This window comes from Terrapene carolina, unplaced genomic scaffold (genome assembly GCF_002925995.2).
Source record: "Terrapene carolina triunguis isolate 2854851 unplaced genomic scaffold, T_m_triunguis-2.0 Scaffold136, whole genome shotgun sequence".
Lineage (NCBI taxonomy): Eukaryota > Metazoa > Chordata > Testudines > Emydidae > Terrapene > Terrapene triunguis.
This window is the reverse complement of record NW_020664487.1, coordinates 2,885,623-2,902,447: the sequence shown is the minus strand read 5'-3', so window position 1 is coordinate 2,902,447 and position 16,825 is coordinate 2,885,623. Positions and strand designations below refer to the sequence as shown.

At 40.4% G+C, this 16,825-nt stretch overlaps 1 protein-coding gene across 1 annotated transcript in view; it reads left to right on the top strand.

The window, feature by feature from the left end:
• MRPL1 (mitochondrial ribosomal protein L1) overlaps positions 1 to 16,825 on the top strand; it is a 39,185-nt gene that overhangs the window by 14,330 nt on the left and 8,030 nt on the right. The window contains exon 8 of the mRNA XM_024199917.1: positions 15,733 to 15,814. Coding sequence (XP_024055685.1) covers positions 15,733 to 15,814 — 82 coding nt within the window. The remainder of the gene's footprint in view (positions 1 to 15,732; positions 15,815 to 16,825) is intronic.

The window sequence follows — 16,825 nt, the reverse complement described above, 5'->3', positions numbered from 1 at the left end:
GAGTAGCATTGAGGTTTTGTCTATGCTAGGCTTTCTTTTCCTGAAACATTTCCCAGTGTTGCTAACACTAATGCAGCTCCACAGGTAGGAAAGCTAGTTCAGACAAGACTCTGGGAGCTTGCTGGCATTTTTACCGCCGTGTTGTGTAGACCTCCTCATTATTAAATAAAGAACTGTTCAATTTAAATCTTGTGAGTGATAACATAATTACAAACTGCAGTAAAGGGTAAAGCTGCTTTGCAGTACTTCCAAATAACAACAGCACAATACTTCCAGCCCACCTTTCAGCCCAGGTGGCCTTTCTCAAAGAGAAAGCGTAAAAGACTCTCTGCAGTGTTACTGTCTTAAATTGTCCATTAATCTGGTCTGACCTATTGATCGATGTCACACCTCTTTTCCACACAAGTCAGCAGTTGTGATGTTTTCCAGTCTAATAAATAATTAAGATGTTTGAGAGGAGCTAGAGAAATGATGACAGCTGTGTTCAGTTCGCAAAATCTAGAGTGATGGAACCTGAGATGGCGAAATCGTGTGTTCCCATTTTCCTCCATCTCCCAAAAGGACCCATTTAGCAACCATAATCCTTCCAGCTGCAGAGGATAAAATGTGACTACATTTGGATGGTTTAAAACTGTTCTTTAAGATGGATCGGTTGCTGTTGATAATACAAAACATTTCCCTTTCTCCAAAGCTGTGTTTGTTGCATTCACAAAATTCTCAGCCTTTCTGACCTAGTGAGCGAGACCAGGAATTTAACTCTGGTCTCCTTTCATCTATGCCAATGGTTCCGAAACTGGGGTTCGTGAAATGTTACAGGGGGCTCTTGGGGAAAAATTCCCTAATGGCGGACAGAGCTGTCCCTAGGGACCGCGGGCAGCATGGGGCCAGCAGCCCGGAGCCCCTGGACTTCCAGGAGCTAAGCAGATCAACGCAAGCATATCTATCACACTGAGGAGCTTTAAACTTCAAGACTCCTAATGAGAAATGGAAAGGGAGGTGGATCTTTTTTGCTGTTTTTAAAATTAGGATGAAGAACAAGTTTAAGCTTTGTTGTAACGTGCGTTGTTTGTCTGGACTGCTCAAGACCTGAATCTTGTGTAGGAGGAACTCTTTGAGTTGGCTTCTTAAATACCTTCGTGGGTTTCACATCTTATACTCCTTGATGAAACATAGGAGCCTTGTCTTATAACAGGCTTATTCAAAGTGATACAAGCTACGAAAGTGAGATCTTGGAAGAGTGTTGCCGTTTTCATAATGTAATAAAAATACTGTAATGATAATTAATAAATAGTGTGTAATAAGCATGTCATAAAAACAAATTTTATATTTCCAAGATCACTGCTTTTATAATTTATACTCCAGTAAAGGAGAAAATCCCTGGAAATATTCATTTTTAGGAGGGGGTTCGCGAGACTTGACATTTTAGTGAAAGGGGTTCACAGGTTGTTAAAGTTTGGGAACCACTGATCTATGCAAAGAGCTTCCAGAGAGTTGTCTTGGAGACAGGGGCAGTCTCTGCACAGTATATTTTGCAGAGTTTAATTTCTTTGAAACAGAAAGTTAGAAATGGCCTGTTCCAAAGAATATAGTTGTTATAGAAGCATCATTTTCACTGGTATGATTAAAGAGCTTATAGCTATTTTCATTACAGATTTCTGGTTTCATTGGTTTATAACTAAACAGTAAAAATTGAAATAAAAATGAGTACAAATAAAAAATGAGTGTAAATGACATTAGTTGTAAAAGTCAACATATAAAAGGAAATATTTAAGACTGGAAATCTGAGATCCTTGCTTCCACTTTAAATGCATTCTATTTTTTTCCTCCCACAGTAACATGACTTAAGGCCAGAAGTTAGTGCTCTTTTTTCAATCGTAGATATTTTGTTTTATGAACTTGTAAAAACCCAGCTGTTGCATTTTGTGTGTTGGCAAGACAAATCCAGGGTAATTTTGTTATGTTGTCTTGTCTTTGGTAAGACAGAAAATGAATAGACTTAACAATGAATTTTAGTACCTGGTTGAGCTGTTCTTTCTTTCAGGTCTCAAATGTAAGGGCTGTCTTCACGTGGAGTTATTCAGAAAAGCTATTCCTGAATAACTCCATGTGTGGACAATCTCAGCCCAATATAAGGGTGCCTTGTTCCTGTTTAACATAGGGCAGGTCTACACTACCCGCCGGATCGGTGGGTAACAAACGATCTACCAGGGGTCGATTTATCGCGTCTAGTCTAGATGTGATAAATCGATCTCCGAGCGCTCTCCCGCAAGCGGAGTCGACGGGGGAGCGGCAGCAGTCGACTCAGCGGTAAATCGACCTAAATACGTCGACTTCAGCTACGCTATTCTCGTAGCTGAAGTTGTGTATCTTAGGTCGATTTCCCACCCCACAGTGTAGACCAGGGCTTAGCCATTGCTAAACAGGAACATGGCACCCTTATTCTGGACTGAGTGTGTCCACAAAAGAAGCAGTTTTTCCTCTCCTGGAATTGACACCTCCTCATCTATTATTGGGAGTGGACTATATCCACCCTGATTGAATTGGCCCTGTTAACAGTGGTTCTCCACTTGCGAAGTAACTCCCTGCTCTCCATGTGTCAGTATATAATGCCTGCATCTGTAACTTTCACTCTATGCATCTGAAGAAGTGAGGTTTTTACTCACGAAAGCTTATGCCCAAATAAATCGGTTAGTCTTTAAGGTGCCACCAGACTCCTTGTTGTTTTTGTAGATACAGACTAGCACGGCTACCCCCTGATACTTGATACCATGCAAGGCACTAAATTTAGCCGTATGGAGTGGAAATCCATCAACCTCAACAAAAAACTTGCACAGATACAGACAGACATCATCTTCCTCTCCAAATGCAAACAGATGGACATCATACCAAATGGACTGAAGGTAAAAAATCCATTGCAATCAACATACTACACTGATTATGGTGAGAGACTGTGCCACACACTCTCAAAGAAACTGAGGAACCACCTGATCAGCATCCTGTACAGCAGACAGGAGACGATCAAGAATGAGCTCTCAAAATTGGAGACTCTCATACAAAACCAACCTTCCACACAAACTTCCACGTGTCTGGACTTTACAAAAATGAGACAAGCCATTTACAATGCACACTTCACTTCTCTACAGAGGAAAAAGGACAGTAAGCTATCTAAACTCCTACCTGCCACGGGGCTACAACAGTGGTACCCTCAACTCATCTAACAACATTGTCAATCTTTCCAACCACACACTTAGCCCAGCAGAAGAGTCTGTCCTATCTCAGGGACTCTCTTTCTGTCCCACCATCCCCACGAACACGATACAGTTCTGCGGTGATCTGGAAGCCTACTTTCGTCGTCTCCGACTCAAGGAATATTTTCAACGCACCACTGAACAGTGCACTGACCCACAGGAACCCTCCTACCGACACTACAAGAAGAAGAACTCTGCGTGGACTCCTCCTGATGGTCGAAATGACAGACTGGACCTCTACATAGAGTGCTTCCGCAGACGTGCACAGGCTGAAATTGTGGACAAACAACATCACTTGTCCCATAAACTCAGCCGTACGGAACGCAATGCCATCCACAGCCTCAGAAACAAATCTGACATTATTATCAAAGGGGCTGACAAAGGAGGTGCTGTAGTCATAATGAGCAGGTCGGATTATGAACAGGAGGCTGCCAGGCAACTCTCCAAGACCACATTCTACAGGCCACTATCCTCTGATCCCACTGAGGAATACCAAAAGAAACTACACTATCTGCTCAAGAAATTCCCAGCTACAGTACGGGAACAAATCTACATGGACACCCCCCCAGAACCCCGACCAGGGGTATTCTATCTGCTACCCAAGATCCATAAACCCGGAAACCCTGGATGCCCCATCATCTCAGGCATTGGCACTCTTACAGCAGGATTATCTGGCTATTTGGACTCTCTCCTCAGACCCTACGCTACCAGCACTCCCAGCTATCTTCGAGACACCACCAACTTCCTGAGGAAACTACAATGCATTGGTGTTCTTCCTGAAAACACCATCCTGGCCACCATGGATGTAGAAGCACTTTACACCAATATTCCACATGAGGATGGACTACAAGCTGTCAGGAACAGTATCCCTGATGAGACCACAGCACGCCTGGTGGCTGAGCTTTGTGACTTTGTCCTCACCCACAACCACTTCAGATTTGGGGACAACTTACACCTTCAAGTCAGTGGCACTGCTATGGGTACCCGCATGGCCCCACAGTATGGCAACATTTTTATGGCTGACTTAGAACAACGCTTCCTCAGCTCTCGTCCCCTAGTGCCCCTCCTCTACTTGCGCTACATTGATGACATCTTCATCATATGGACCCACGGAAAGGAGGCCCTTGAAGAATTCCATCTGGACTTCTACAATTTCCACCCCACCATCAACCTCAGCCTGGACCAGTCCACACAAGAGATCCACTTCCTAGACACTACAGTGCAAATAAGTGATGGTCACATAAACACCACCCTATACCGGAAACCTACTGATCGCTATACGTACCTACATGCCTCCAGCTTCCATCCAAGACACATCACACGATCCATTGTCTACAGCCAAGCCCTAAGATACAACCAAATTTGCTCCAACCCCTCAGACAGAGACAAACACCTACAAGATCTTTATCAAGCATTCGTAAAACTACAATACCCACCTGGGGAAGTGAGGAAACAGATTGACAGAGCAAGACGGGTACCCAGAAATCACCTACTACAGGACAGGCCCAACAAGGACAATAACAGAACACCACTGGCCATCACATACAGCCCCCAGCTAAAACCTCTCCAGCGCATTATCCACGATCTACAACCTATCCTGGAAAATGATCCCTCACTCTCACAGACCTTGGGAGGCAGGCCAGTCCTCGCTTACAAACAACCCCCAACCTGAAGCAAATACTCACCAGCAACTACACACCACACCACAGAAACACCAACCCTGGAACCAATCCCTTTAGCAAACCTCGTTGCCTACTCTGTCCCCATATCTACTCTGGCGACACCATCAGAGGACCCAACCAAATCAGCCACACCATCAAGGGCTCATTCACCTGCACATCTACTAATGTTATATATGCCATCATGTGCCAGCAATGCCCCTCTGCCATGTACATTGGCCAAACCGGACAGTCCCTCCGCAAAAGAATAAATGGACACAAATCGGACATCAGGAATGGTAACATACAAAAGCCAGTAAGTGAATACTTCAATCTCCCTGGTCATTCTATTACAGATTTAAAAGTCACTATCATTGAACAAAAAAACTTCAGAAACAGACTTCAAAGAGAAACAGCAGAACTAAAATTCATTTGCAAATTTAACACCATTAATCTGGGCTTGAATAGGGACTGGGAGTGGCTGGCTCATTACAGAAGCAGCTTTTCCTCTCCTGGAATTGACACCTCCTCATCTATTATTGGGAGTGGACTACATCCACCCTGATTGAATTGGCCCTGTCAACACTGGTTCTCCACTTGCGAAGTAACTCCCTGCTCTCCATGTGTCAGTATATAATGCCTGCATCTGTAACTTTCACTCTATGCATCTGAAGAAGTGAGGTTTTTACCCATGAAAGCTTATGCCCAAATAAATCGGTTAGTCTTTAAGGTGCCACCAGACTCCTTGTTGTTTTTGTAGATACAGACTGACACGGCTACCCCCTGATACTCCACACATGGAGTTATTCAGGAACAGCTATTCCTGAATAACTTCATGTGTAGACAAGCCCCGAGTAGGAGAAGTAGTGAGCTTTTTAAAATTATTTAACTTCAATGTGAGTTGAAGTTACTAGCACCAAGACTTATAGTATTTGGCCCTTGTATTTCTTATTCTTAAAGGAGTTTTGAGCTAGAACTCTTGACAGCATTAATCAGACTGCAGTTTAATTACTCTTATAGAAAAAAGCAATGATGTCTCACACAGAAGATGCTAGTGATGCCAAAAGGCTCAAATGTGGGTTAAAATAAAGTAACAGATGGCTGCTCTGAAAGCAGAGTTAAATGATATGATGAAATTAAAATGCCTGCAGTCTTGGGAGCATGTTGGAGCAAGGAAGACCCAAAATGAAATTGAAATAAATGTGTTCGAGTATTGAAGCATCAGGATAAAGGCCTTGTGTATTCTAGCAAACTTTCTAGTTCAATTCTTCACTGGATGGGAGCAACAATAGAGACTATAGTGTAGATAGGACTCAGACTAACCCTGTGGTGAGTGGTTAAAAACACTTGAGTCCTGTCCATATGATCGCTTCTGTCGTTGCTCTCATGGTGAATTACAGCTACAGAGCTGGCTAGCTTACTAGACAGAGGCTTCTACTAGGGTAACTGTTGTTCCATTGGTTGAGCAAGCAGCTGGCAGTGGGATGCATATACTTTGTCGAAGGCTACAAAACTACAAATGCCATTGTGGTACAAAGCAACCGGAGCATGGCTACCCGTTGCCTTACATTAATTGTAAAGGGCCAAATTGTCCCCCATTGTGATGCTCTGTAGATAGATAGATAGGTACAAAACTCAGTTTCCACCACATTACTGTCATTAGGTTTGTGGGGAGCATTGTTTAGTCCCAGTGATATAGGTAGTATATCTGTCCCTTTGTTTTGGGGTGACCTGCGAAGGAACGGAACTCCGGAAATGATTCCCGCCTACCCCCTAACATTTGCATGACAGCATGGCTTCTGCAGAATCCATGCTCCTGTGTGTTCCTACTGGCTGCTGCTTTGAATATCCTTTTCCTCTTGTCCTCCAGATGGGTGGTTCAGATCCTTGAGGAAAACAGAAAATAAGATGGTGCTGATTAAATCAGTGTTCTCGCGCTTGCCCATTCTCCCCCAAACACAAGTTTTCAACCAGTGGCATGACACTGAAGAGTGGCGATCGGCGCTAGAGGGGCTTTCGGCTCAGGGAAAAGAGAGACATGGTTCCATTCTCTCCCGCCCATTGTTTCACTCCCATCCCCCCCAGTGGTCTGCAGGATCGGAGTGCCCTGCACTAGTGGAAGTGAAGGGGCTGTTCCAGTTCCTGCTCTGCTTTATATAATGAGATCTTTGACTTCCACGAATATCCTCATAAAGGAGTTTATTATGCCGTGCTCCTGAAATGAAAAACAAAATCACTTACGCATAGGTCTCTATAAAGCTTATTATAAAAAAGGTGCAATTAATGTTTCATTCCAAGAGGGCATTCAAGGGCACTTTGTCGATTTCAGCATACTGGATTGTTTCATGTGCTGAAATTAAAAGAATAAATCTGGTTTCATTTGAGTATTATATAGACACATCTAGAAGCTGTGTATCATATTGGGATCTTGGTCACTTTCCCACCCCTAATTAGGGGGGAAATGTTTACAGGGCAAAAATTATATGGCAATTTGAACTCCATGAAGGAGTCTCAATATTCGCTATGAGGTAGGGGGAAAGGACTGCGCTTAGACTTCTCCAATAGAGGCAGTATGGATAGATGAGCATTGAACTCGCGTGATAAAGAACCACGTTTGTGGGAATTTCTCTTCTATTCCATACTTACAATGAAATTCTTAGTTGACAAATATTATGCAGACTCTCAGCTATGATATTGCATTAGAGGAAACCTATCCAGAGCCCCTTACCGTGCCTCTTCTCTTTAAACCAATTATGAATAAAAATGATGGCTAAGAAAAAGAGAAATGCAGCATGAGCACTAAGGACCCAAACCTGAGAACCTTACTCAGGCAGAATTCTTGTTAAATTCAATTGGAGTGAGGACCTCAGGTAGGGTCCTTAGTGTTGAGGCTGTATTTCTTTTTCTTATCCAGCTTTTTTACTCAGGCTAGGTCTACACTACAGCGGGGTTCCGACCTAAGATACGCAACTTCAGCTACGTGAATACCGTAGCTGAAGTTGCGTATTTTAGGTCGGCTTACCTGGTGGTGAGGACGGGGGAAAGCCGACCGCTGCCGCCGACTCCGCTGCCGCCTCTTGTCGAGGTGGATTTCCGGAGTCGACGGCAGAGCGATCAGGGATCGATTTTACTGCGTCCTCACGAGACGCGGTAAGTCGATCCCCGATAAACCGATTGCTACCTGCCGGATCGGCGGGTAGTGAAGACGTAGCCTCAGACTTTATTTAAAGAGAGCAGCCACTGTAAGGATCTCAGTGTTGGTTCCTTCTGATACAACATCATGCCTGTCAGTCCAACTAATGTACAGTGAGAAATTGGCCCGCTTTCTAGTTTGTCACTGTGAAATAAGTCATAAATAATCAGACTCTGTTTTGGGGGTGGACACTTTCTTTTTTTTAATCATTTTTAGTAGCAGCTCTTGAACATTAGTAAAGTTGGGCCTGCCTTTTATTAATAAGATCACTAAACTTCTAATTATTTGAGAACTATCTTTATTTTTTTGAGGCTGAGCTCTTATTTTTCATAGGGGAAACTGCCATAGAAAAACTGAAGGCTGGAAAATGTATTGACTAAATCGGCACTAATGCATGTTTGTTCTCGACACCTCACTCAGGAAAAAGATAGCCCACAATAAAATGGAAGGTGGATTGATTTGCTTTGCTGTGTTTGGCTCCCTGGTATGGATTATTGCGGGAATGAATCTTACATGCATTGCTCTCTTATATTCAGTTTGCTGCAAAAACAGAAATGGAGACTGAGGGCCAGGTTTTACCTTCTTCGAAACTCTTGAACATTGTACGAAATGAATTTGACTGAATGCGAGTTGCAAGTGCAAAGAAAGAAAAGCTCTTTCCAGTGAGATGGTGCTTTGTATTTGTATTTGCTTTGCCTTTTAGAACAAAAGGCCTGGGAACTCCGCTGAGTATGATGAGACTATTAAACGCTGGAGAGGAGAGGGTAATTGAACTGACTTTGTGAATTAACTATGAAAAGTAGGATGAGAGAGCTATGTCTCAGACTTTTGGGGCAGGGGGAGCAGACAGGGAAGTCAGTCCCCTCTGGTTGGATTATATCATTTAATTTAGCACCACAGAGGACTGGACCCTACATATGCATATAGCTTTGTTTTTAGTGGGCTGTTCCATTTTATTCATTTTCCTTAATAAGCAACATATTACTGTGTTTCTAAGAGCACCCCATATTTACCAACCACATCCTCCACAAACTGTATCACAACCTGTAAAATTGTGATATGGGTTAAATAAATAGGGTTAGAGGGTTTGGGGTGTTTTTTGTTTTTATTTTTTTGCTTGTGGAGCACAGGCCTGACAGTTTATAGTAGGTCCTTTGGACAGGAAACCTGAAAATGGATATTTACAGGAGAGATGTCAATTTTATTAATTTAACTAAAGACTTTATTGAGAGAGTGTTTCATAAATTAAACAAAATGGCAAATTTCACTCCAGTGCAAGAAATTTAATGGAAATAGACATATTTTTTGCTACAGGTTTTGTCAATCAAAATTCTTCCAAGCATTTAAGTTTGTAAAATAAATTCTAAGTGAAGATCTAATATTTCATGTTAATGTTAAATTATATAGTATGCACAGCCAAACTTTTCCTCTTCAAGAATAATTGGACACCCTATTTGCTAACAAGGCACTAAAATTGGAATGCATTCATAAAGTGCTATAGACTTTGAAGCAGTTGCGAAACTGTTTGTTTTCCTCGTGTCCCATAAAAATCAGACGGTAGTTCCCTCAGCCTTAATGTAAAACAAATGCATTTTCGTGTACTGTTATGCTTCTGTAAATTGCAAACTCTTCTGTCTCTCTCAAAATTCTGCCTCCTGTATTAGAAAAAGGTTTATATATAAGAAATAGAAGAGGTATGCTATTTTAATCAGTGTTGGAGAATTTACATGCATTGGTCCTGCCATGCGGGCAGGGGACTGGACTCGATGACCTCTCGAGGTCCCTTCCAGTCCTAGAATCTATGAATTTAAAATCGTTTGGGAGGGAAAAATAGTGGAGGTATTTTGCTTATCCCCTTAGCTTTTTACACATTAGGAGACTGGTTTTTAAAAAAACAAATGGAAGTACGGGCTTATATTTTCAAAAGTGGCTAGTGTTTTTTGGATTCCCAATTTGAGACTTCTTTAAGGGCCTGATATTCAGAAAGTGCTGAGCACCTATCCCCTGAAAATCAGGACCCTTTAAGTTGTCTCAAATTGAGCAACCAAAACTCTGAAAAATTAGGTCTCAGTGCATAAAATGTGGTTCAGATGAGATCCAAGTGTCAAACACAACAGAATACCGTATTGGGAGCATGCAATATCAGTAGGAAAATAGCAGATGAATCTGATGTTTATATGCCCTTATGAGGTGGAACAGCAGTTTAGTAATCAGAGAAATGTAGATGATTTGAGATTATGGTTAGACAGCCTACTTTAATAAGGTACCCCAACACCCATGAATGTTGTAACATGAGGTGCATCAACCTTCTTAACGTAGTATGGATTTTAATTCTACACTTTTTTGCAGTTTTTTTTAATTAACTTGTTAAACATCTGTAGTGTGTAAAATTGGACAGCCCAAACATTTGACTTTTCAAAGGTACCACTCTTGTGATATCTAAATGTGCGATTTCAATATAGTAAAAAAAAAAAAAAAAATTATTTTGTTGGCGGACTTCATGTGGAAAAGCTGATATTAATAGCATGCTTACTCCAATATGACAGGGAGGTGTCTTGACTGCTGCGAGGTACTCAAAGTGGGGTAATGGAGGTGTTGTTGGAGAGATGATTGATAAATTCAGAGACTTCAGAGGTTAGAATGTATGTGCATGACATATGTGCCATCCTCAAACCTTTTACATTAGCACAGCTATTGTGACTGTATAATAACGTTCAGTATCATTCAGCTGCAAAATAAAATAAGCACGTTATTATGTGCAGGAACTGTGCTTAATTTACTTTAGCTTGCCCTTGAACATTGCACATATCTGTTATAAAAGCTGGCCACTTACCTTTTTTTAAACCCAGTTTGTTACAGAATTATGCAAACAAACCAGGAAACAAGCAAGGGGAAACATGGTACAGGTGACATGATTAAATGCATTTCACACTTTCTGCTTTGGGCTCACTTTATTTTCATAAATCAGATGGTTTTCTGGGTATGTCGATTCTTGCTAATATTTGTATATTATTTGTAAAAACAAACATAGCAGTTACTCTGTTTTTGTGATCTCATTTATATTTCATTGTCTGTTTTTTCCGGGAGCTTTCATGATGCAAGTCCCAGTTCATCAAACCTAAATCTGTTCTCCAAATTACAGTTATTCATCTCCCCTGCACGTAGAAATAGGCAAAATTTCAGGTTGTGCTCCTGTCGTCTTGCCAATTTCAGAATCAAGGACAAAGCCTTCCCTCATCATCTTCACAATATTTGTTTCTATGGACTTGGTTGGGCCCTCTCCCCTCTTTGGCACTCGTGTATCTCATTCTATATTTGTTCTTTCTTCCTCTCTGAGTCTTTCAAATATCGGACTCCTCTCTTCGTTCATCCATGTTTTCCTACAGCGTGTGGTGTATGCTCTCCCATGGTGTCTCCACCATCTAGAGCACCTTCATTGTGCCTAATTGGCTTCTTGACTAGTTTCCAATTTTATCCTTCCTGGACTGACTCCTAACCCTCTTTCTGATTAAAAACAATCAAATCCTTTTTCTTAGAGCCTTCTGTTTTCTCCATGCTTAATTCTGATACCTGGCTGTTGCATTCCACCATACTCCTACCCTGTATATGTATTTGAATTGTCTGATGGTTAAGTCCATACAATGGGCTCAGGTGTGATGCATTTATATGAATGACATAAACTAAATGTTTTAACTAATATTTCAAGCTTGTGATATGAGGCACCTTTTTATACATTTCCTATTTGCATATCCTGAAAGTGGAATAATTTTGAAAACAAACTTGAGATTAAAATAGTAAATTAGTTATGCTTTGATGTGCAGTGTTTTTAGATTGGTTGAATTTGCATTTTATGACTGACAAGTTTTGCAAATAATGCTGTCTGCTCTCATGATGCAAGTTATTAATGAATTTAGACACTTGTGAGGCTTATCTGCACAAGCGGGGGACATTGAATGAAGCACTTTTCTAGGGAATAATGCTAAAAAGTAATAAAGCGATCTCCCTGGCTGGTGCAGACTGTATGTACATGTGCTCTGCTATACATCAGTACTGAAGTATTCTTTTAAACTAATCTAAACACTAACCTATTGGATTGTAAAGTCCCTATCTAGTCTGTACTACAGTTTTGTAAACTATAACACAGTTAGGCTTTGTCTACCGGTGGTCTACTGATCAGGGAAACTGTGTTAGCGCCTTAAGCAAGAATAATAATGAAACACTGTTTCCCTAGGGGTATGTCTGTTTTGGCATAAAAGGTGTTAACACAATCCAAAAAAACCCATTAAGATTCAGGATGACTTATTTGAAGTGGTCTTAACTGGCAGTGTTGTAACCTATCCTACAGCAATGCTTCAGATATGTTAGCTTGCACTTTAATGGAGCTTTGCAATCGTATCGAGCTAACACAATTGAAAAACCCTTTTTGCCTGACAAGACAGGCCTAGAATTAACATTGGTTCATCAGCTATTATAAAGAGGGTCTTAGAGTAACTATTATCAGAAATTGCTGGATTTGTTACTCAAATAATGTGCATCAGATGTGGTAGTAATGTCTTTAGCTACTGCAGTTCTCTAATGCTTTTATGGAGCAAAACATGAGGTTCTGCTTAGTTTCTCAGCACCAGTTGACACTTGTTTTAAAATTAGACTATGGGTTTGTTTCAGGGTGACTGAACTTCAAACGGCTGTATTTTTCCTTGCTAATTCTTATGGGTATTTGCATTTTTCGTAAATGGTTAAGGAAACTTTTAATTAATTACAGTAGGATCTTTGTAATTCCATGTGAGGTGACATGATAAAACTCCAGCCATCGAACAGCGTGGCTGTTGTGCATTGTGCATCATGAAAGACTATATGGCTTTATACTGTACCGGACAACTGCATGCCACTATACTACATAACACTTATATGAGAGCAAAGAGGATGCAAATGATGTGATGGGCGTTAAAATGAAATGTGTCCTTTGTCAAATGAAAATGGCATTTTTAAAAGCACATTCATGTTTGGGACAGTGTGACCCCGGGGACTGGAAGTCAGGAGACCTGGATCTGATTTTCAGATCTATCATGGCTTGTTGTGTAATTTTGGGCAGGTCACTTCATTCTATGCCTGAGCTTTCCTGTCCATCAAATACAGAAGATCCTTCTCCATCTTTCTGAAGTGTTTTGAGAGCTATACAGACGCTCCCCGACTTACGCAATCGTTCTGTTCCGGAAAGCCTTGTGTAACTTGAAAGTTGCGTTAGTCGGAAACGTATACCCGTATGTTACGCAAAAATTTCCGCAACTCGAAAATCCTATTTCTGGCTTATGGAACTTTTTCCCTAAGTGCGAATTTGCGTAACCCGGGGAGCATCTGTAAATGAAAAGCATATGAATGTTAAATATTACTTATTAGTGTAAGTAACAAAACAGAGGAATTACCCCATATTTTCTTGTAATTGTTTTGTAGGCAGCCCAGGTTTCAGTGGCTTTTACCTTATTAGTTAGAAAAATTACATTAATACAGATGCTTTCTGGCTTGCTTTCAGATTTAAAGCTATTTACAGCTTAAAGATTTTTACGTAAAAAGGGGCACAGTTCACTTTCCCAGACTTTTGATTGCCTTTTACTTTTAACTTTTGCTTTTAAACACACAGTGATTTGAAAAAGACAACACAACCTATACTCATAAGTAATGACTACCTCCTGCTTTCTTTGTCTTCTCTTTTAGGATGTACTGTACCCCCTTTTATTACTAATTCCATTGAAAAGACTTGTAAAGGATGTTCTATTTAGAGCAAACTGCTAATACTAATATATCTCACTGATTGTTTTAAACTTACTTTTATAGAACAAATGCAAAGCAACTCATTCAGAATGTAATTAAGAATCACTGCCATTCTGAACATCAGTGTAAGAATAGGTACTTAAAATACCATTTAAGTTATGAGGTTCTTTATTGTTACCCTTACAATTTCTTGTCATTTATTTAATCTGCCCTTATGCTGAATTTCCTTCTTGTGTTGAATTGCTAGCTTTACCAACAGAGTAAACTGCAGTAAGGGCAGTTTTCATAACTATTGCTTTACTGCTGCCTTAATGCATTATTTAGCTGGCTTTCAAAGTGTTAGTTGAAAAAATGAATACAAATTGGATTGGATACCATAGGAACATTTGTTCTTCACACTGAATACCTGTTAAAAGACCATAAAGAAAAGTTAATGTATCAAATTGGGGGAATGTGTCCACTAGGGTACCAAATGAGCTTGTCTTGGTATTATCATTATTAATTGTATGGAAGAGGGAATAAATAGCACATTAGTGAAATCCACTATGTTGCAAACTCCATTGCGGACAGAGAAATAATATAAAGAAAACAAGATAAATTAAAAACATGGACAGAAAATAACGTAAGGAGATACAACTTCAAAACATACAACTCATAAGCCTACAGGGAAGTAATTGAAAATGTACTTGATGGCAGGGAGGTTTCTGGGAAACAATAGTTGGTGATAGTGGACAGCAAATTAAACATGAGACCACAAGGTATTATTGTAACAACAATGTGAATGCAATTTTGAGCGGCATGTATTGAGGTATCCCAGAGCCAGAGGTTAATAGTTAGTCTTCATATGTCTCTCTCTCTCTGGCTTTGATGTAACTACATCTGTAATAATGTGTTCAGTGTGGGGTATCTCATTACTAACAAGATATAGGCAAGTTAGAGGGAGTTCAGACAAGAACACCGATAATTAGGGGTTTGGTTGGGATTGATTTGAGGAAAGATTAAAGAGCTACATTTTTACTTAGCTAAGGCCTTGATCCAGCAAAGCATTTAAGAATGTACATAGTCCCATTGATGTTGGGGCTACTCGTGTGCTTGTAATTTTACATACATGCTTAAGTGCTTTGCTGAATGAGGGCTTTCGCAATCGCAAATGGAGATATAAATCTACAACTGCTTGAAGGGTGGAAATGCCACCAGTGGACAAAAATCAGAGTGGACGGTTATGGCCAGAACCTACAAGTGTTGGCATAAAAAATGAGGAAGGAACTATTTGGGCTTCACATCAGCTGAGTGAGATATAGTAAATTGTCGAATAATCTCCAGAGTGCGGTGGTGGAAACCCTATCTCATCGGACACTTAAAAAACTAGAGTGGGGAAAAACGCTAGAAAGTACGCTGTGAAGTCATCTACCTGCCAATGCAGGATTGTTCATGAACAGACATCTCTAATGCCAATAAATTTATATAAAAAGTATTGCTTTAGAAAATAGATCTGAAGTCATCCACACATTGCTCAATGAAAGAGGTTTGAAAATGGTTTTACATTTTTCACCTGAGCGATTGTGCCTGTTTAATCTTGAGCATCCTGGTTTACCATCTGAGAAATTGGATGTGTACATGTGACTGTGGTGTCAGATGTACATGCCGCTAAGTTAGTGGTTTACTTAAATGTCTTTCTTCACAGTGGGGTATCTTCTTGCTAATGTTACTAGTGGAATTTGTAATTCTTGACATCTTAAATCGAGGGAAATTTTTTAAATTCAGATACCCAAAACACCAATTAAATATTTACCCAACCACTTTTAATTTTATTAATCATCAGCACTTGCTTCTGTATAATTCATTTTGCATTAACCTCTTTCAGCTGGATATGCCTAATGAACAGATAGTTGCCAATCTGGATGCAATTATTAAGGATGTCTGTACGTACAAGCCATTGAGCTATGGTAAGTAGCTTTTCCTTTAGGCTCTTAATTGAAGTTAAAGCAAATTACATAAATGAAGTAATAAGAAAGCGCTCTTTGTCGCTGACTATTGCCAAACACACATCACGTCATCTGTCTTTAGGATGGAGGCAGCGTTTCAGCCCTGATCCAGCATGTTACTTAAACTTTATGCCTAACTTTAAGCATATGAGTGGTCCCCTTGACTACAGAAGCACTATTGATGTGTGCCTTGCCAAATCAGGAGTTTAGCATTGCTATGCACTAAAGGACAGCATGGGTCAGAAAATAAGCAAAATTACCGAACCCAACTGAGCTTGCAGGGAAGACTGTTACATAGGGCTTAGTGGAATTTGGTCAGGACAAGGGGGTTGCCAAGCTAGAAGTCTAGAAAAGAATAAGCAAGCAGAAAATTCTTTCCAGGCCTCTGCATCAATTCTACACCATCGGTGGATGCCTCTTGCGTGTTGTGAGCCTTTATGGGGGTTGGATGTATGGATTCCAGTGCCAGTGTTGATTGGTGGTTCGACCTGATGTGGCTGCACTTCACCAGAGGATCTGGGGTCACACATCAGCCACCTACTTAGTGCAGAGAACTGTCACCAGTCATATTTTTGCTGTTGATATTACAAATTCGTCAGTTTCTTTTCTGTTAATTTTCTAAGCAATAGGATGCAGTCACTTGTGAATAAAAATCCACTCCGCGTGTTTCCTACAGGCTTCAGAGAAGTATTGGCTCTGTTCGGTGTTTTTAAGTTATAATCCGAACAATGTGGATCCTGCAGCATGCTCTTTTCATTGTTGACTTTATCATAAAGTAAACTCACAGTGAACGTCTTCTGCATGATTGGAGGAACAGGAGTGGTTAATAAACATAATAGTTTTAGAAGAAGCCGCCTGATGTTTAGTAGTTTTAAATAGAATATCCAGTACACTGCTATCTAATGTTAAATATTGCCTTGTCTTTATTTTTAACATTTATATTGCTTCACACAATCACAGTGATTCTTCCCA